We start from the raw sequence: 21,372 nt of genomic DNA, 5'->3' as shown, positions 1-21,372 counted from the left end.
GGTAGCCTATATACATATATCTGGTGCTGCCATCTAGTGGTTGTCTAGCACTTACTTACAGGTGTTAATCCCTTACATACCTGCAGATATAGAGGAGCCTACCCCTGCTCGTAGTCCCTATGTTCGTACTGTGCCTCCGCCGACGATCTTCCGAGCATTTTCAGCCGTTTCCTTGTTCTTATTTCAGATTTATAGATTGCCGTGCTCAGTTCTGGTCTCCATGGGATGTGAGTCAAAGTTCATTCTTTCTTACAGGGCGTGTCCTGACCTGCTAATCAACATAGAACATACAGTGCAGAAGGAGGCCATTCGGCCCATTGAGCCTGCACCGACCCACTTAAACCCTCACTTCCACCCTATCGCCCGAATCCAATAACCCCTCCTAACCTTTTTTTGGACTCTAAGGGCAATTTATCGCAGCCAATCCACCTAACCTGCACGTCTTTGGACAGTGGGAGGAAACCGGAGCACCCGGAGGAAACCCCACGCAGACACAGGGAGAACATGCAGACTCCGTGCAGACAGTGACCCAGCAGGGAATTGAACCTGGGACCCTGGTGCTATGAAGCCACAGTGCTAACCACTACGCTACCGTGCTGCCCATGGATTTTGCTTCTGTGATTTCAGGTACATGAATGGTCTGGAAGCTGGGTCAGATCAATTCTCTTTGGGTTTAGAGATTAAGGAAATTATCCGAGACCCAGTGAAATTCAAGAAGATAGCAAATGACCCTCACAGGAGGAGTAACGGTGAGAACCCATCTCTGCTCCATTTGCCGTGTAAATATATCATTCAGCTAAAAATTACATGTCATAAAACTGTGCATGTGCTTAGTATCCCGGCAAGTGATTAATAACTCCACGTGTATTTTCCACCCAGTTTTCTGCAAACCGTTTGGGAAATGATTGAATCTGATTCACATTCGGATTGATTCAGATTCACATTCGGATTGATTCAGATTCACATTCGGATTGATTCAGATTCACATTCGGATTGATTCAGATTCACATTCGGATTGATTCAGATTCACATTCGGATTGATTCAGATTCACATTCAGATTGATTCAGATTCACATTCAAATTGATTCTGATTCACATTCAAATTGATTCTGATTCACATTCACATTCAGATTGATTCAGATTGACATTCAGATTGATTCTGATTCACGTTTAGATTGATTCAGATTCACGTTCAGATTAATTCTGAGTCACGTTCAGATTGATTCAGAATTACATTCAGATTGATTCTGATTCACAATCAGATTGATTCAGATTCTCAGGCAGATTGATTCAGATTCACATTCAGATTGATTCAGATTCACGTTCAGATTGATTCTGAGTCACGTTCAGATTGATTCTGAGTCACGTTCAGATTGATTCAGATTCACATTCAGATTTAGATTTATGTTCAGATTGATTCTGATTCACATTCAGATTGATTCAGATTCAGATTGATTCAGATTCACGTTCACATTGATTCAGATTCTCAGGCAGAATGATTCAGATTCACGTTCAGATTGATTCAGATTCTCAGGCAGATTGATTCAGATTCAGATTCGGATTGATTCAGATTCACATTCAGATTGATTCTGAGTCACGTTCAGATTGATTCAGATTCACATTCAGATTTAGATTTATGTTCAGATTGATTCTGATTCACATTCAGATTGATTCAGATTCAGATTGATTCAGATTCACATTCAGATTGATTCAGATTCTCAGGAGATTAATTCAGATTCACGTTCAGATTGATTCAGATTCACATTCAGATTGATTCAGATTCACATTCAGATTTAGATTTATGTTCAGATTGATTCAGATTTACATTCAGATTGATTCTGATTCACATTCAGATTGATTCACATTCAGATTGATTCAGATTCACGTTCACATTGATTCAGATTCTCAGGCAGAATGATTCAGATTCACATTCACATTCAGATTGATTCAGATTCTCAGGAGATTAATTCAGATTCACGTTCAGATTGATTCAGATTCACATTCAGATTGATTCAGATTCTCAGGAGATTAATTCAGATTCACGTTCAGATTAATTCAGATTTACATTCAGATGGATTCTCATTCAGATTGATTCAGATTCACATTCAGATTGATTCTTATTCACATTCAGGATTCAGATTGATTCAGATTCACATTCAGATTGATTCTGATTCACATTCAGATTGATTCTGATTCACATTCAGATTGATTCTGATTCACATTCAGATTGATTCTGATTCACTTTCAGATTGATTCAGATTCACATTCAGATTGATTCTGATTCACATTCAGATTGATTCTGATTCACATTCAGGTTGATTCAGATTCACATTCAGGTTGATTCAGATTCACATTCAGATTGATTCTGATTCACATTCACATTCAGATTGATTCTGATTCACATTCAGATTGATTCAGATTCACATTCAGATTGATTCTGATTCACATTCAAATTGATTCTGATTCACATTCAGATTGATTCAGATTCACATTCAGATTGATTCTGATTCACATTCAGGTTGATTCAGATTCACATTCAGATTGATTCTGATTCACATTCACATTCAGATTGATTCTGATTCACATTCAGATTGATTCTGATCCACATTCAGGTTGATTCAGATTCACATTCAGATTGATTCTGATTCACATTCAGATTGATTCTGATTCACATTCAGATTGATTCTGATTCACATTCAGATTGATTCCGATTCACATTCCGATTGATTCAGATTCACATTCAGATTGATTCAGATTCTCAGGCAGATTGTTTCAGATTCACATTCAGATTGATTCTGATTCACATTCAGATTGATTCCGATTCACATTCCGATTGATTCAGATTCACATTCAGATTGATTCAGATTCTCAGGTAGGTTAATTCAGTTTCCTAAGCTGCCTCAGACTGTATATGCAATATTGCTCTTATTTGCACCAGATTTTGTTGTCTTCAAAAATCCCAACCCTGCGTTCAGTAATTTGCTTCCCACTTATCACCCCCTATGAGACGCAATCCCGACTCCTGATTCTCTCCATTTGGGTTTTGAAATATAATCAGTCTGATGTACATCTGGCTTTCTTTAGTCATGTGACTATGCCATGAGGCTGTCTCTCTGAGACAGACATCTTAAGGCAGTTCAATAAAGACCTCTCACTGAGCAGATACTGAAGAAGCTCTGCTGTCTTTAAACACAAAACATTGTGTCAGAAAGTGGAGATAAAACAGATTTTGAAACTTGGAAATGTTGCAGAGAAGTCACAGCTCAAGAAAGTCACACAAAGATGTTCAAATCTTCAAAAATCTGCTGAAAAGGGCAGAAGGAAAGCAAATACATATTGAAGGCTGCAAATAAAATATTGAATGAGTAACATGGCTGCGGCATCCAAGCTCCAGTAGAAATGAAAGGGGATATGTGGCAGAATTGGCTTTTCCACTTGCAATGGCAAAACTACAGGCTAGCAACATCGTTATGTAATAAGCAAGTACTGGTAAGAGTAGTCACAATCTTATCTCTGCTGGGGAGGGACTGCTACAAATTGTATACCACCCTGAATATAACTGACGAGCAAAGAAAACAGATGGATGAGCTTTTGAAAGCCTTGACCCCCTGAGTGAATGCGATGTATGAATGCTATGTATTCAACACTAGAGCTCAAGGAGGGACAGAAACCATAGATCAACTATGCGACCGCGACAACATAGCTTGCAGAATCACATTAATTCAGACAGCTAAAAAATGACCTGATTAAAGATAGAAGCAAATTCCTGCGGATGCTGGAATCTGAAACAGAAACAGAAAATACTGGACAATCTCAGCAGGTCTGACAGCATCTGTGGAGACGGAAGGGAGGTAATATTTTGAGTCTGGATGACCCTTTGTCAAAGCTGATTGAAATTATATTAGTTTTGGGGACTTGCGGTCGTGGCCATGGAGTGAGTGGTCGCAGATTTGGCAGCTCCCGCTCGAGGTGGTCTTTTCGGTCCTTTTGCCCAGTTGCCGTTCGGAGGTTTTAGAGGGAAAGGGAGCAAAGGTGGTGGAGGAAAGTTAGACTCCGCTGGTGAGTGGATTTGTGGGCCAGAGAGAACCAGTCATGATGACCACGTGGGGGAGCAGTAGTGAGTATTGCCCCCGGGTGGTGAGGGTCATGCACCCCCCCCCCCGCCCCACCTTGCACACTGGCACTACCTGGGGGCAATGCCAGGGCAGCCCCTCTGGGAGCCCCATGGGGGGATTCCCTGTATGTGTGGGGTAAGTGGCCTAATGGTTGCTGGGGGGGAGGGGGGAGCTTGTGCATGCATTGGGGTGGGCAGGGGCTGGAGACTGTGGAGGAGGGTAGGGACAGTGCCAGTGATGGGAGGGTAGTGCCCTGATGCCGGCTGGCTGCTTGTGTGGTGTGGGTGTGGTGGATGTGATGGGGGGGGGGGGGGGGAATGTGGTGGGGGTCCTATCTCCGTGGTGAGGGTCCTGCTATCTGTTGCGAGGGGTCCCAATCTCCGTTGGAGGGTGGTCCCGATCGACGTTGTGCGGAGGGTCACGATCTCCATGAAGGGGAGCATTTACTGCAACTTTTAAAAGGTGCCGTGACCCCAGAATCCTGGGTTTAGCACCCCCCCCCCCTCTCCCCCAGTTGGCAGTGTGATCTCCGTACGCACTCTGGAATTGTTCAGAGTCTGTTTAACCAGGCGCGAAAAGGCACCCGCGAAGCCAGCGAGTTTCACACAGCTTCCCCCCCCCCCCCCATGATCCGACACTCTGTGCCATTTTGGGAAACTTCCGCCCACGGTTCCGAGTCGGAATGTCGGGAGGCTCGGAAGGGAGCATGCAGCCGATGGTGTTTTCCCGGTCCTTCTGGGTTGTGGAAGTCGCGGGTTTGGAAGGTGCTGTCGGAGGAATCTCGGTGAGTTGCCGCAGTGCATCTTGTAGCCGGTCGCACACGGCTGCCACGGTGCGTCGGTGGCGGCGGGGGTGAGGGGTGGGGTACCGATCGAACCAGTTGCTTTGCCCAGGCTGGTGTCGAGCTGCGTGCTGCTGAAGCTGTGCTCATCCAGGCAAGCGGAGAGTATTCCACTCCTGACTTGTTCCTTGTTAATGAGCAGTCTCGGGGTGACAGGAAGTGAGGTCATTGTGTACCCTAAACTTTCACCCTCCCTGTTTATGTCCTCTTGCCTTTGAATGATTGATTGACTGAGCCCCATGTTATTTGCCCATCACTCCAACATCTTCCCCTCTTCCAACTTCTGTCTCCAGCCCGGTTTGTAAATCATCTTTTGATGATTTCCTCCATGTTCTATCAGTCAATAATTCCTCTTTGCTGTTCCTGGTTTACCGAGTGTGCGTCGAAGTTGTTTAGGTTGGTTCAGTGCGGCGGTTGATTTGGATGGTGTATTTAGGTCGGTACATTGTTTGGATTGACGAAGTGTTTCACATCCTGTTGACTCTGTTGACCGGCTGAATTAGTTGTTCACGATCGAACCAGCCTCCTCAGCTGAACAAAATTGATCCAGGCTTCGGTGCTTTTCCCTGTGACGTGTTAAGAGCTGGACTTATAGAATCATAGAATTTACAGTGCAGAAGGAGGCCATTCGGCCCATCGAGTCTGCACCGGCTCTTTGAAAGATCACCCTACCCAAGACCACACCTCCACCCTATCCCCATAACCCAGTAACCCCACCCAACACTAAGGGCAATTTTAGACACTAAGGGCAATTTATCATGGCCAATCCACCTAACCTGCACATCTTTGGACTGTGGGAGTTTTGTGAGGGCCACGAAGACTCCTGCACGAGTTTTAAGGATACAAAGTAATAACATTTATTTACAATAACATATATATATATCACAGCAGCAGTAACTTCCCTTGCTGCTCACTCCTTCCTGCTGGTTCCCAACTGGCCAGCTTTATTTATACTTGGAGTTTACTAATGGTTTCTCCGCCCCCTCTCATTGGGGAAGCTCATATTCCCACAGGATTGTGGGATTGTCATTAGTCCCCAGCCAATGGTAGGCAGGCAGGTTATAACATCCCTCCCCCAAGTCCAAGGAATCCACCGAAGAACCTGGCGAAGGAAGACGTCGGACTCGTTTTGCCGCAGGCCGGACACCATTTGCACGCGGCGCTGGATCAGGCGGCGTGTAACGAGACGGAGACCGGCGCTTCCGTGATGAACGGCGTAACAGTTGTACATCCACGGCCCGTGGACCTGAGGATTCCCCCTCTGATGCGTCCTGTATCTCCATCACGGAGTCAGAGTCTGCTGCCTCCGTCATGTCAGCGTCTCTATCTCCATTCGGTTCTGTAACGACCTGCGCAGGCTTCGAGTGAGGCACCAGAGGAAGATTGTGAGGACTACCTTCCCTTGTCTCTGGTCTCTGCGGCTGTAGAAATGAGCTCCGGGGGCGGGGAATCTTTGGAGGGGATAGTCTTCTGGACCGAACGTGGTCTACATGTTTGCGCTGGAGACGACCCTGGGCTTGCACCTGGTAAGATATAGGGCCCGTTTGGCGAAAGATTACGCCAGGAACCCACTGGGCACCACCAGCAAAATTCCGAACGAACACTGGGTCACCGGGCGCAAACTGCCGAATCGGCCGATGCCGAGAAAAACCCTGTCCCTGCCGTTCTTGTGTGTGGCGTACTTTTGCGCCAATGTCCGGGAAAACCATACTAAGGCGGGTGCGAAGTCTCCGGCCCATTAGGAGTTCTGCGGGAGCTACCCCAGTCACCGCATGGGGGGGTGGTCCTGTACGTAAACAAAAACCGAGCCAGTCTCGTGTCCATTGACCCGGAAGACTGCTTCTTTAGGCCTCTTTTGAATGTCTGCACTGCGCGCTCTGCCAACCCATTTGAAGCCGGGTGGTAAGGGGCAGTGCGGAGATGGTGGATGCCGTTCATCTTCATGAACCTCGCAAACTCCTCACTCGTGAATGGAGTGCCGTTATCCGTGACCAGCACCTCGGGAAGGCCATGCGTACTAAAAGACAGACGCAACTTCTCAATTGTTGCGCAGGACGTTGTGCCTAGCATCTTATGCACCTCTAGCCATTTAGACTGGGCGTCGATTAATAGAAGGAACATGGATCCTTGAAAAGGGCCTGCGAAATCTGCATGCAAGCGTGCCCAAGGCCGCCCTGGCCATTCCCAGTGATGTAGGGGCGCGGCCGGCGGAAGCTTCTGATGCTCCTGGCAAATGGGGCAGTTTTGGGTCACCTTCTCAATGTTGGTGTCGAGGCCTGGCCACCAAACATAACTCCGGGCCAACATTTTCATTTTGGTCACACCTGGATGCCCATTGTGCAAGTCTCTTAGTATCAGCTCCTGGTCTTTTTCCGGGACAATCACACGCGTCCCCCACAAGAGGATGCCGTCTTCCACGCTGAATTCTGACAGCTTGGAGGAAAATGCCCGCAACTCGCCTGGGAGCTGTCTATGCTGCCCACCATACAGGACTATGTGCCGAACCTTTGACAGGACTGGCTCCGTCTGGGTCCACTCACGGATCTGTGATGCCGTGACAGGCAAGGTGTCCATAAAATTTAGGGTTGCAACCACCTCACCGGTCGTGGGGGTCGACATGGGGCCGGTCGATAAAGGCAATTGGCTCAGTGCGTCGGCATTTGCTATCTGCGTTCCAGGTTTGTGCTCCAGAGAATACTCGTATGCAGCAAGCAACAAAGCCCAGCGCTGGATCCGTGCGGAAGCAATGGGCGGTATTGGCTTATCCTCTCTGAAAAGTCCCAGCAGAGGCTTACGATCAGTCACGATAGTGAAATGGCGGCCGTACACGTACTGGTGGAAGCGTTTCACTGCAAAAAACACTGCCAGGCCCTCCTTCTCGATCTGCGCGTACTTTTTCTCTGCTGCAGTCAATGTGCGGGAGGCGAAAGCTATCGGTCACTCGGCCCCGTTCTCCATCTTGTGGGACAGGACGGCTCCAATACCATACGGGGATGCATCACATGAGACGAGCAAAGGCTTTCCAGGATTATAGTGGGTTAGTAACCCAGACGACGACAATTGTTGCTTTACCCGCCGGAAAGCGGTTTCTTGCGGCTGACCCCAAACCCAGGTGTGATTTTTCTTTAGCAGAAGTTGCAACGGGGCCAGCGTAGTTGCCAGATTGGGGAGGAACTTCCCGTAATGGTTTACGAGACCGAGAAAAGAACAAAGATGCGAAGTGTCAGTCGGGGGCCTGTTGAATCGCACGCACCTTCTCTGCGACGGGGTGCAAACCTTCGCGGTCCACCCGATAACCTAGGTAGACTACTTCCTTAGCCTGAAATACGCACTTTGTGCGACATAAACAGACTCCAGCCTCCGAAAAACGTCTAAGGACAGCCTCCAGATTTTCCAAACGTTCCTGCTCCGACGTCCCTGTAATCAAAACGTCATCTAGGTAGACAGCAACACGTGGTAAACCTCTCAAAATGCCCTCCATAACACGTTGAAAAATAGCGCAGGCAGAGGATACTCCAAAGGGCAACCGTGTATATTAATACAGGCCCTGTTGTGTATTAATCGTTACATATGGTCGGGAGGCAGGGTCCAGCTCCAACTGCAGGTAGGCGTGACTCATATCTAATTTTGTGAACAAGAGTCCACCTGCAAGTTTTGCGTAGAGATCCTCTATGCGAGGCATTGGATATCGGTCGAGTCGGGAAGCCGTATTCACTGTAAGTTTATAGTCGCCACACAAGCGAACTGTGGCATCTGGCTTCATTACAGGTACAATTGGTGCTGCCCAGTCAGCAAAACAGACGGGCCTGATAATACCCAAACTCTCCAAACAAGTGAGCTCCCCTTCTACCTTCTCGAGCAAGGCGTAAGGCTCCGGGCGCGCCCGGAAATAGCGTGGCGTGGCTCCTGGTTCGACTTGGATACGGGCTACGGCCCCTTTTATTTTCCCAAAACCAGGCTGGAATACATCTGGGTATTGTCCTAGCACCTCAGTCAACCCTTCAGAAACTGTTTGGAGGATGTGCTGCCATTGCAACCGCAAATGGCGCAACCAGTCCCGACCCAACAGGCTGGGCCCATGACCGCGCACCACGATAAGTGGGAAACGCCCCTCCTGGCGTCCATAAACAACAGGGGTCATTGTAGTTCCTGCAATGTCCAGTGGTTCCCCGTGTAGGTGGCCAACCTGGCCTGTGAGTCGGTTAACGTAAGGGTCTGTATACCCTGCTTGATGCGGTCGAATGTCCTCTGGGCGATCACGGAGACCGCTGCGCCAGTGTCCAACTCCATCTCAAGCGGGGGGCCATTGACCCGTACTGTTACCTTAATGGGGGCCACACGGGGAGCTGCCACACAATGCAGCTGCAGGCAGTCGTCCTCCGTCTCCACGTCCTCAGGAGTAGTCGCCGTAGGTTCACCCACATGGAAGGTACGGCACCTGGGCTGGTCCCAGTTTCGGTCGGAACGACGGCGCCTCTGGCGCCCCCAGGACCGGCGTCCACGACGGGGTCGGCGCCTACAAGTATGACACCCGGAGGAAACCCACGCACACACAGGGAGGATGTGCAGACTCCGCACAGACAGTGACCGAAGCCGGAATCGATCCTGGGACCCTGGAGCTGTGAAGCAATTGTGCTATCCACAATGCTACCGTTCTGCGGGAGCACTGCACTGTCAGAGCTGTTGTCTTCTGGATGGGATGTTAAACTGAACCTCTACTCCTCTAAGATAAACGTAAAAGATCCCAGGCGGGATTCTCCATCGGCGGGATTCTCCGTTTCCCCAGCTCCCCCAATGTCACTATTTTCTTTTTTCTTTTTAATAAACGTTTTATTGAGGTATTTTCTTTGGCAGTTTAACAGGAACAAAATCCACAGTATAAATAACAAGAAAAGCAAAAAATATATACATAGTGCAAATTCTGCCACTCTCTCCCGCAGGTCCTGCCATTACTTACCCCCCTACGTTACACTAAACGAATTTACCCCCCTGCGCTACACTAATTTAACCCCCCTCCCCCCTTCTGCTGACGTTTAATTCTCCGCGAGGAAATCGACGAACGGTTGCCACCTCCGGGCGAACCCTAACAGAGACCCTCTCATGGTGAACGTAATTTTTTCCAGACAGAGGAAGCCAGCCATGTCTTAAAGCCAGTGCTCCGATTTCGGGGGCTTTGAGTCCCTCCATGCCAGCAATATACGCCTCCGGGCTACCAGGGGAGCAAAGGCCAGAACATCCGCCTCTTTCTCCTCCTGGATTCCCGGGTCCTGCGATACCCCAAAGATCGCCACTTCCGGACTCATTGCCCCCCCCCCCCCCCCCCCCGCCCCGCACACTTCGCACATCTGTCTTCCACCCCAAAGATTCTGCTCATCCGGGCCACCGTCATGTGAGCCCGGTGAACAACCTTAAACTGGACCAGGCTGAGCCTGGCACATGTTGCTGTGGCATTGACCCTTCCTAGCGCGTCCGCCCACAGACCCTCCTCCATCTCACCCCGCAGCTCCTCCTCCCACTTAAGCTTCAGCTCCTCGGTCTGCGTCTCCTCCGACCCCACAAGCTCTTTATATATGTCCGAGACGCTCCCCTCCCTTATCCATCCTCCAGAAACCACCCTATCCTGAATCCCCCTTAACGGCAGGGGTGGCAAGGTTGGCACCTGCCTCCACAAAAAGTCCCGCACCTGTAAATACCGGAGATCATTCCCTCCAACCCACGCAAACTTCTCCTCCAGCACCCTCATATTCGGGATGCTTCCTTCTATGAACAAGTCCCCCATCCTCTCCACAATGTCACTATTTTCAAGATCACAGAATCCCAGAGTTGCCACGGGGTAGCAGGCGACCATTCGGCCCATCGTGTCTGCGCCAGCTCTCCAAATGAGGTTTATGATTCGGTGCCATTGTCCAGCCTTTTCCCCGCAACCCTTGCAAGAGATTTGTCAAACAACATCCTGGTCATTATCACGTTGCTCTTTCGGCTCATGCCTCATTCTTTACCTCGGTCTCAAGGAGGGAAGCAATGGAAAATAATTAAAATTAACCGAGCTGTTTTTGTTTACTCACAGTGATCATCGTGTGCGGGACAAGCAGTGACATTGAGACGTTGGTAGATGGAGCTACCTTGGACAAAGATATTGTTATCATCCTCGTAGATCTGTTCAAGTAAGGGCCACATCTTTAGTTGAGTTAGTTCCGAACATACGTACATATGAAATAGAACCCGCTCTGCCAGTCAAAAAGGTAATGGCTGATCCGTTTGTATATATGCTCTGGAACTGAAGCATATCTCCTACTTTTATATTCAATTACTTTAATAATAAAGGAAATGGCTTCTTGGTTACATGCTGCACCTGCATATACTAACTTCCTATGACTCATGCACAAGAACACCTATATCCCTCTGCACAGTGACATTCCACAGTCATTCGCCGTTTAAGTAGTTCTCTGCTTTTTTATTCTTCCTGCCAAAGTGAACAACTTACCACTTTCTCACATTATACTCCATCTGCCACATTTCTGTCCGCTCACTCAGATCTAAATCCACCTGCAAACTCCGTGGGCGGGATTTTCCGTTGAGAGAGTGCGGACAGTGTCCAGCACCACCATACTTGGTCAACATCCGTGCCGCTGGCCAGGGGGGCTTCTGCCAGGGCCGGGGGGAGTAGTGGGGGGGGGGGGCCAGGAGGTGGGCCGTGGGTTCGGGGTGGACGGGTATGCAACACCATTACCGCAGCCGGCAAGACAGCCATGCAGCTGAGCACACCGCTGACAGCCAGCTGTAATCTGGTGCCCTGGGTCGTATAGGCCACCCCCCTGGGGCAACCCCCTGGGTGCCCTCTGGCCCCAGCCGACCCATCAGCTGTATGGGCACTCCAGCACAACCTGTCCCATCTTTTCGGCCTCGAGCAGTGAGTTTGTGTGGAGTGTATTGTTTGTGCGTCGCTGCAGCTTGTCAGCCCTGCGAGTGTCCATGATGGACCCGGCGTGTCCTGCACCATTTTTTATGGTATTCTATGGTGTTCTACGCGGCACCGGTGCTAGCCTATCACCGGTAGTGAAATCGGTGCAGGTGCGGTGCTGATTTTCCTGTCGTAGAAGTCCACGCGGATTCTCTGTTGGCGCCAACACTTAGTTGCAGAAATGGAAAATCCGGCCCCCATATGTCTTCTTCACAACATGCTTTCCTACTTATCTTTGTGACGTTTGTAGCTATCATGCCTTCACTCCCCTCATCTAAGTCTTTGATATAAATTGTAAAACATTGTGGCCCCAACACAGACTCCTGCGGGACCCCACACATGACAATTTGACAAAGACCGATTTTATGCATACTCTCAGTCTTCTGCCAGCCAACCAGCCAGTCTTCAATCCAGGCTAATGTTACCCCTACACCCACAGTGGTTAGCACTGTTGCTTCACAGTGCCAGGGTCCCAGGTCAATTCCCGGCTTGGGTCACTGTCTGTGCGCAGTCTGCACCTTCTCCCCGTGTCTGCGTGGGTTTCCTCCGGGCTCTCCGGTTTCCTCCCACAAGTCCTGAAAGACGTGCTGTCGGGTGAATTGGACATTCTGAATTCTCCCTCCGTGTACCCGAACAGGCGCCGGAGTGTGGCGACTAGGAGCTTTTCACAGTGAATTCATTGCAGTGTCAATGTAAGCCCACTGACACTAATAAAGATTATTATGAACATTTATTTTTTACAATAACCTTTGAAGTGGCACCTTGTCAAATGCTTTCTGGAAATACAAGTACAGCACGTCCACAGGCTCCCCTCTAACCACAGCATATGTTATTCAAAGACCAAAGACCAATTCAGCACAGGAACAGGCCCTTTGGCCCTCCAAGTCTGCGCCAATCATGATGCCCGTCTAACCTAAAACTAAATTCCTTCAAAGAGCTTGAGTAAATTGGTTAAATGTGAATTCCCTATCATAAAGCCAGGCTGACTCTTACCAAGTACTGTATGTGCGGAGTCTGCACATCCTCGCCGTGTGTACGTGGGTTTCCTCCGGGTGCTCCGGTTTCCTCCCACAGTCCAAAGATGTGCAGGTTATGTGGATTGGCCATGATAAATTGCCCTTAGTGTCCAAAATTGCCCTTAGTGTTGGGTGGGGTTTCTGGGTTGTGGGGATGGGGTGGAGGTGTTGACCTTGGGTAGGGTGCTCTTTCCAAGAGCCGGTGCAGACTCGATGGGCCGAATGGCCTCCTTCTGCACTGTAAATTCTATGAAATTCTATGAAGTACCTTGAGCTTGTCTGAGTGCTCAGCTATAACTTTTTTTTAAAATTTAGAATACCCAATTATTATTTTTTTTCCCAATTAAGGGGCAATTTAGCGTGGCCAATCCACCTAACCTGCACATCTTTGAGTTGTGGGGGCGAAACCCACACAGACATGGGTTATTGAAGTGAGGAAACATTTGGTTCCAATTAGCGCCTTTTCCAACTGAAAGTTCAAGTCGAACAACGGGCCTGTAGTCAGGTGAGGGGCATGAACACCTTACAACCGTAAAGTTCCAGGTCAGGTCAGCACGGTGGCGCAGTGGTTGGCACTGCAGTCTCACGGCGCCGAGATCCCAGGTTCGATCCTGGCTCTGGGTCACTGTCCGTGTGGAGTTTGCACATTCTCCCCGCGTTTGCGTGGGTTTCGCCCCCACAACCCAAAGATGTGTTGGTGGATTGGCCACGCTAAATTGCCCCTTAATTGGAAAAAATGAATTGGGTGCTCTAAATCTTTTTTAAAAGTGCCAGGTTAATGTTTCATTTAGAAGGGCAGGTGCTATTAGGGGATGGAGGTGGAGGGGCTTGAGGGAAGGGGGGTGGGGGTGGGTGGAGTGTTGCCTTTCTCACAGCTCTGACCTTTCCTCTTTCCGATAGTCACACCTACTCTGCAGAGGGGAATTCGACGGATTACATGAAGCACGTCCTGGTGGTGACCCTACTGTCTCCAGTTTCCAACAACACCACACAAGAGGCCAACAGCGCCACATCGGTAAGAAGTAAATCTCCCCCATACAGGCTTGTAGATCGGGCCAGATCCAGTTGTTGCCTCCCTGTTGCAAAATCTTAAACTCTCGAGGGAAGTGCGACCCACTCCTGGGCGTGATTTATATTCCGCACCTTTGGCTAAAGATGCACTTTCATTCCCCTTTTACAGTCCCCTTCTGATCACAGAATCACAGAAAAGTTACAGCACACAACGAGGCCATTCGGCCCACCTTCCCATGTCAGGATCTTCTAACTCCTAAAAAGGTTACTCGAACCTCGACTAAAGAACCGGTGTGGGAAAGCTGGGTTCCTCTCTGTGAGACACTGTCAGTAGCACTGGGACAGGAGGGAAGTGCACCGTGGGGAAGGACCTCATCTGAACTGGGATACATCCGATGCTCCACCCACTCACAGGGGCAGCACGGTAGCATTGTGGATAGCACAATTGCTTCACAGCTCCAGGGTCCCAGGTTCGATTCCGGCTTGGGTCACTGTCTGTGCGGAGTCTGCACATCCTCCCCGTGTGTGCGTGGGTTTCCTCCGGGTGCTCCGGTTTCCTCCCACAGTCCAAAGATGTGCAGGTTAGGTGGATTGGCCATGCTAAATTGCCCTTAGTGTGTCCAAAATTGCCCTTAGTGTTGGGTGGGTTTACTGGGTTATGGGGATAGGGTGGAGGTGTTGACCTTGGGTAGGGCGCTCTTTCCAAGACCTGGTGCAGACTCGATGGGCCGAATGGCCTCCTTCTGCACCGGTTGGCAGTTCTGTGTCAGTCACTTTAATCTACTTTGATCTAAAAGCAGCTGGGGGAGGGGAGTCAACTAAGGCCAATTTAAAAAGAGCAACTTGTAACTCACTCCCAGTGAGTTCTCCAAGTGAGCCAGAGAAGACACAGCCAGAGTGAGACAGCAAAGAGTGAGTTTGGGAATTTGAATCTAGGTGGGAATTCGAAGCTGGGTGGGCAGGAGGTGCTTTTTATCCCTGGTAAGTGACTGGTAAGTAGTTTTTCTTTTCATTGTCTAATTTATTTATTTTTTCTTTTGTTTATTGGAATTGTAGTTGTATAGGTTTACCTAAGGTTTAAGACATGGCAGGAGATCTCAGACCCGTGTCATGCTCCTCGTGTGCGATGTGGGAGCTCAGGGACACGTCCACTGTCCCTGGCTCCTTCACGTGCAAGAAATGTGTCCTGTTGCAGCTCCTGTTAGACCGCTTGACGGCTCTGGAGCTGCGGATGGACTCACTTTGGAGCATCCGCGATGCTGAGGACGTCGTGGATAGCACGTTTAGCAAATTGGTCACACCGCAGGTGAAAGGTACTGAGGGAGATAGAAAATGGGTGACCAAAAGGCAGAGCAAGAGTAGGAAGGCAGTGCAGGTGTCCTCTGCGGTCATCTCCCTGCAAAACAGATATACCGCTTTGGATACTGTTGAGGGAGATGGCTCACCAGGGGAAGGCAGCAGCAGCCAGGTTCATGGCACCGTGGCTGGCTCTGCTGCGCAGCTGGGCAGGAAGAAGAATGGCAGGGCTATAGTGATAGGGGACTCAATCGTAAGGGGAATAGACAGGCGGTTCTGCGGACGCAATCAAGACTCCAGGATGGTATGTTGCCTCCCTGGTGCAAGGGTCAAGGTATTCTCGGAGCGGCTTCAGGACATTCTGGGGGGGGGGGGGGGGGGGTGAACAGCCAGCTGTCGTGGTGCACATAGGCACCAACGATATAGGTAAAAAACGGGACGAGGTCCTACAAACTGAATTCAGGGAGTTAGGTGTTAAACTAAAAAGTAGGACCTCAAAGGTAGTAATCTCAGGATTGCTACCAGTGCCATGAGCTAGTCAGAGTAGGAATGCCAGTATAGATAGGATGGATGCGTGGCTCGAGAGATGGTGCAAGAGGGAGGGATTCAAATTCCTGGGGCATTGGAACCGGTTCTGGGGGAGGTGGGACCAGTACAAACCGGACAGCCTGCACCTGGGCAGGACTGGAACCGATGTCCTAGGAGGGGTGTTTGCTGGAACTGTTGGGGAGGGTTTAAACTAATGTGGCAGGGGGATGGGAACCGATGCAGGAAGTTGGAAGGTAGTAAAACAGGGACAGAACAAAAGGCAGTAAGGGGGAAAGTGTAAGGCAGAGAAGCCATAGTCAAAAATCAAAAAGGGTGACAGTACAAGGTACAGTGACTGAGGGGAGCTCAGTGAATAGGACCAGTAATACTAAAAAGAATAAAACGGGAAGTAAAAACATTAATGGTAAGCGACGCGGCAGGTTGTTACATGAAGATATGGGTTCAACGACGAGGAAAATTAGGAGAAAAGTTAAGAGGAAATATAACTTAGGAGAGGTTACTGATCGAGGTGTTAAGATTCAAAACAGAAGTAAAAAAGCCAACATAAGTGTACTTTACCTGAATGCTCGTAGTATTCGGAATAAGGTAAATGAGTTGATGGCGCAAATCATCGTGAATGACTATGATTTAGTGGCCATTACTGAAACATGGTTAAAGGATGGTCACGACTGGGAGTTAAATATCCAAGGGTATCAAACTATTCGGAAGGACAGAGTGGATGGAAGGGAGGTGGTGTAGCTTTGTTATTTAAGGATGACATCCGGGCAATAGTAAGGGATGACATCGGTGCTATGGAGGATAAGGTTGAATTCATTTGGGTGGAAATCAGGAATAGTAAGGCGAAAAAGTCACTGATAGGAGTAGTCTATAGGCCACCAAATAGTAACATTATGGTGGGGCAGGCAATAAACAAAGAAATAACGGATGCATGTAGAAATGGTACAGCAGTTATCATGGGTGATTTTAATCTACATGTCGATTGGTTAAACCAGGTCGGTCAAGGCAGCTTTGAGGAGGAGTTTATAGAATGTATCTGCGATAGTTTCCTAGAACAGTATGTAATGGAACCTACGAGGGAACAAGCGGTCCTAGATCTGGCCCTGTGCAATGAGACAGGATTGATTCATGATCTCATAGTTAGGGATCCTCTCGGAAGGAGCGATCACAATATGGTGGAATTTAAAATACAGTTGGAGAATGACAAGGTAAAATCAAACACTAGAGTTTTGTGCTTAAACAAAGGAGATTACAATGAGATAAGAGAAGAACTAGCTAAGGTAGACTGGGAGCAAAGACTTTATAGTGAAACAGTTGAGGAACAGTGGAGAACCTTCCAAGCGATTTTCACAGTGCTCAGCAAAGGTTTATAACAACAAAAATGAAGGACGATAGAAAGAGGGAAAATTGACCGTGGATATAACAAAGAACAAAGAAATGTACAGCACAGGAACAGGCCCTTCGGCCCTCCAAGCCCGTGCCGACCATGCTGCCCGACTAAACTACAATCTTCTACACTTCCTGGGTCCGTATCCTTCTATTCCCATCCTATTCATATATTTGTCAAGATGCCCCTTAAATGTCCCTGTCGTCCCTGCTTCCACTACCTCCTCCGGTAGCGAGTTCCAGGCACCCACTACCCTCTGCGTAAAAAACTTGCCTCGTACATCTACTCTAAACCTTGCCCCTCTCACCTTAAACCTATGCCCCCTAGTAATTGACCCCTCTACCCTGGGGAAAAGCCTCTGACTATCCACTCTGTCTATGCCCCTCATAATTTTGTATACCTCTATCAGGTCTCCCCTCAACCTCCTTCGTTCCAGTGAGAACAAACCGAGTTTATTCAATCGCTCCTCATAGCTAATGCCCTCCATACCAGGCAACATTCTGGTAAATCTCTTCTGCACCCTCTCTAAAGCCTCCACATCCTTCTGGTAGTGTGGCGACCAGAATTGAACACTATACTCCAAGTGTGGCCTAACTAAGGTTCTATACAGCTGCAACATGACTTGCCAATTCTTATACTCAATGCCCCGGCCAATGAAGGCAAGCATGCCGTATGCCTTCTTGACTACCTTCTCCACCTGTGTTGCCCCTTTCAATGACCTGTGGACCTGTACTCCTAGATCTTTTTGAAATAAGGGAGAGTATCAAATTGAAGGAAAAAGCATACAAAGTGGCAAAGATTAGTGTGAGACTAGAGGACTGGGAAATCTTTAGGGGGCAACAGAAAGCTACTAAAAAAGCTACAAAGAGTAAGATAGATTATGAGAGTAAACTTGCTCAGAATATAAAAACAGATAGTAAAGGTTTCTACAAATATATAAAACAAAAAAGAGTGGCTAAGGTAAATATTGGTCCTTTAGAGGATGAGAAGGGAGATTTAATAATGGGAGATGAGGAAATGGCTGAGGAACTGAACAGGTTTTTTGGGTCGGTCTTCACAGTGGAAGACACAAATAACATGCCAGTGACTGATGGAAATGAGGCTATGACAGGTGAGGACCTTGAGAGGATTGTTATCACTAAGGAGGTAGTGATGGGCAAGCTAATGGGGCTAAAGGTAGACAAGTCTCCTGGCCCTGATGGAATGCATCCCAGAGTGCTCAAAGAGATGGCTAGGGAAATTGCAAATGCACTAGTGATAATTTACCAAAATTCCCTAGACTCTGGGGTGGTCCCGGCGGAATGGAAATTAGCAAACGTGACACCACTGCTTAAAAAGGAGGTAGGCAGAAAGCGGGTAATTATAGGCCAGTGAGCTTAACTTCGGTTGTAGGGAAGATGCTGGAATCTATCATCAAGGAAGAAATAGCAAGGCATCTGGATGGAAATTGTCCCATTGGGCAGACACAGCATGGGTTCATAAAGGGCAGGTCATGCCTAACTAATTAAGTGGAATTTTTTGAGGACTTTACCAGTGTGGTAGATAACGGGGAGCCAATGGATGTGGTAAAGAATGGGGATTAATGGGTGTTTCTCTGGTTGACAATAAGTAGCTAGTGGTGTCCCTCAGGGATCAGTGTTGGGCCCACAATTGTTCCCAATTTACATAGATGATTTGGAGTTGGGGACCAAGGGCAATGTGGCCAAGTTTGCAGACAACACTAAGATGAGTGGCAAAGCAAAACGTGCAGAGTATACTGGAAGTCTGCAGAGGGATTTGGATAGGCTAAGTGAATGGGCTAGGGTCTGGCAGATGGAATACAATGTTGACAAATGTGAGGTTATCCATTTTTGTAGGAATAACAGCAAAAGGGATTATTATTTAAATGATAAAATATTAAAACATGCTGTTGTGCAAAGAGACCTGGGTGTGCTAGTGCACGAGTCGCAAAAATTTGGTTTACAGGTGCAACAGGTGATTAAGAAGGCGGATGGAATTTTGTCCTTCATTGCTAGAGGGATGGAGTTTAAGACTAGGGAGGTTATGCTGCAATTGCATAAGGTGTTAGTGAGGCCACACCTGGAGTATTGTGTTCAGTTTTGGTCTCCTTACTTGAGAAAGGACGTACTGGCACTGGAGGGTGTGCAGAGGAGATTCACTAGGTTAATCCCAGAGCTGGAGGGGTTGGATTACGAGGAGCGGTTGAGTAGATTGGGACTGTACTCGTTGGAATTTAGAAGGATGAGACGGAATATTATAGAAACATATAAAATTATGAAGGGAATAGATAGGATAGATGCGGGCAGGTTGTTTCCACTGGCGGGTGAAAGCAGAACTAGGGGACATAGCCTCAAAATAAGGGGAAGTAGATTTAGGACTGAGTTTCGGAGGAACTTCTTCACCCAGAGGGTTATGAATCTATGGAATTCCTTGGCCAGTGAAGCAGTAGAGGCTCCTTCATTAAATGTTTTTCAGATAAAGATAGATAGTTTTTTGAAGAATAAAGGGATTAAGGGTTATGGTGTTCGGGCCGGAAAGTGGAGCTGAGTCCACAAAAGATCAGCCATGATCTCATTGAATGGCGGAGCAGGCTCGAGGGGCCAGGTGGCGTACTCCTGCTCCTAGTTCTTAAGTTCTTATGTCTCAGTGGAAGAGCGATGTGGCAAAGGCTTTAAACAAAAAGATAGGGAGGAGGAAGGCAAACAAGTGGACACAATCAAAACAAGGAACGCCTGCTTGAGGAAGAATGAACTAAATGAGGATTTAGATGGAAAGGAGATTGTTGTAGGAACATTCAGAGACTGAATATTAGGCTGGCTTTCACATGAGGGATTTCCCTTCTTAATTATGGCTCAGCTAACACAAAGACTCGCGGAGACAGGAATTCTGGTTCAGGATGCTCTTTATTCACCAACGTACGTGGGAGAGTGGCCTGGGGCAGTTCCAAGCCAACTCTAAAATTACAGCATTCTTAGCTCCGTAATTGTACAATTTTCAGAAGCCAGTAGCCCAGCCCAGCTGGGCATGGGCCAATCATTACTGGTATAGATTATGCACATTGGCCAGTGTAATTTACTGTCGGGTAGCATGGGACTGCGCCATCAGCTCATGGACAGTTCGGAACTCGTGCATGGCCTTCTGATGTTTTCCAGACCCCCTTATGTACTGTCCTTGTTTCTTTGTACGTACAATCCCCCCATCTTAACCTTGTTCCTGACCGGAACCATTGTCTGTATTCATGACGGTTGTCTGGGGACTGCTGATGAAATGAAATGAAATGAAAATCGCTTATTATCACAAGTAGGCTTCAATGAAGTTACTGTGAAAAGCCCCTAGTCGCCATATTCCGGCGCCTGTTCGGGGAGGCTGTTACGGGAATTGAACCGTGCTGCTGGCCTGCCTTGGTCTGCTTTCAAAGCCAGTGATTTAGCCCTGTGCTAAACAGCCACTATAAGGAACGTTTCTGCTGAACAGGCTGTGTTATGTGTTTCTGTGTGAATCTGCCTTCCTAAAGAATGTGGCCAGGTTAGCTGGCTATGTCCCATTATGCCTCGCAAACATTTCACTGTTAACAAAGATTTGTATGCTATATTACTGCATTGGATTGGATTTTGTTTATTGTCACGTGTAACATGGTACTGTTATGGGCCAGGGTTTAGAGAACACCAAAGTACAGCATGGAGTTCACCTGACCCCAAATTTGAATAGATTTTGGTTATGGGGAGCACAAGGGCCCACTTTACAGGTGTGATGCAACAGTGAGCTAAAGTATTTTAAAAACAAAACAATGTTTATTCTATGGATCCAGTTAACATTTTATAAACCCACAGTAAACATCTTACCAACACTGATAATCCCCCCAAAAGATACAGTACTCTATAGGTAACCCTTAGTAACTTTCCTAAACATAAACCAAAACACTTTTTAACAAAGACTGAATTCTCTACAGAGAACAGTTATCACTTTTAAATTATCAAGTGATCTAAACACCTTGTTTAACATACAGAGAGAGACCAGTATACATCTGCTTGGTTTGAATGCAGCTCTCCAACTGAAAGCGAAACTAAAATACAGAGCCACCGCCCAGCTCCACCCACACAATGACATCACTGCAGCCAGTTGATAAAACACACTTTTCTTAAAAGGACTCTCACATGACAGTACAGTGAAAAGTATTTTTCTGCGAGAAGTTCATCAGA

At 47.8% G+C, this 21,372-nt stretch overlaps 1 protein-coding gene across 1 annotated transcript in view; it reads left to right on the top strand.

Annotated features, from left to right (window-relative positions):
- LOC140403849 (guanylyl cyclase C-like) overlaps positions 1-21,372 on the top strand; it is a 154,467-nt gene that overhangs the window by 29,053 nt on the left and 104,042 nt on the right. Inside the window, exons 5-7 of the mRNA XM_072492042.1 lie at positions 628-749; positions 11,024-11,120; positions 13,834-13,948. Coding sequence (XP_072348143.1) covers positions 628-749; positions 11,024-11,120; positions 13,834-13,948 — 334 coding nt within the window. The remainder of the gene's footprint in view (positions 1-627; positions 750-11,023; positions 11,121-13,833; positions 13,949-21,372) is intronic.

This window comes from Scyliorhinus torazame, chromosome 29 (genome assembly GCF_047496885.1).
Source record: "Scyliorhinus torazame isolate Kashiwa2021f chromosome 29, sScyTor2.1, whole genome shotgun sequence".
Taxonomy (NCBI): domain Eukaryota; kingdom Metazoa; phylum Chordata; class Chondrichthyes; order Carcharhiniformes; family Scyliorhinidae; genus Scyliorhinus; species Scyliorhinus torazame.
The sequence above is the reverse complement of the archived record's forward strand: the minus strand, read 5'-3'. Positions and strand labels throughout refer to the sequence as shown.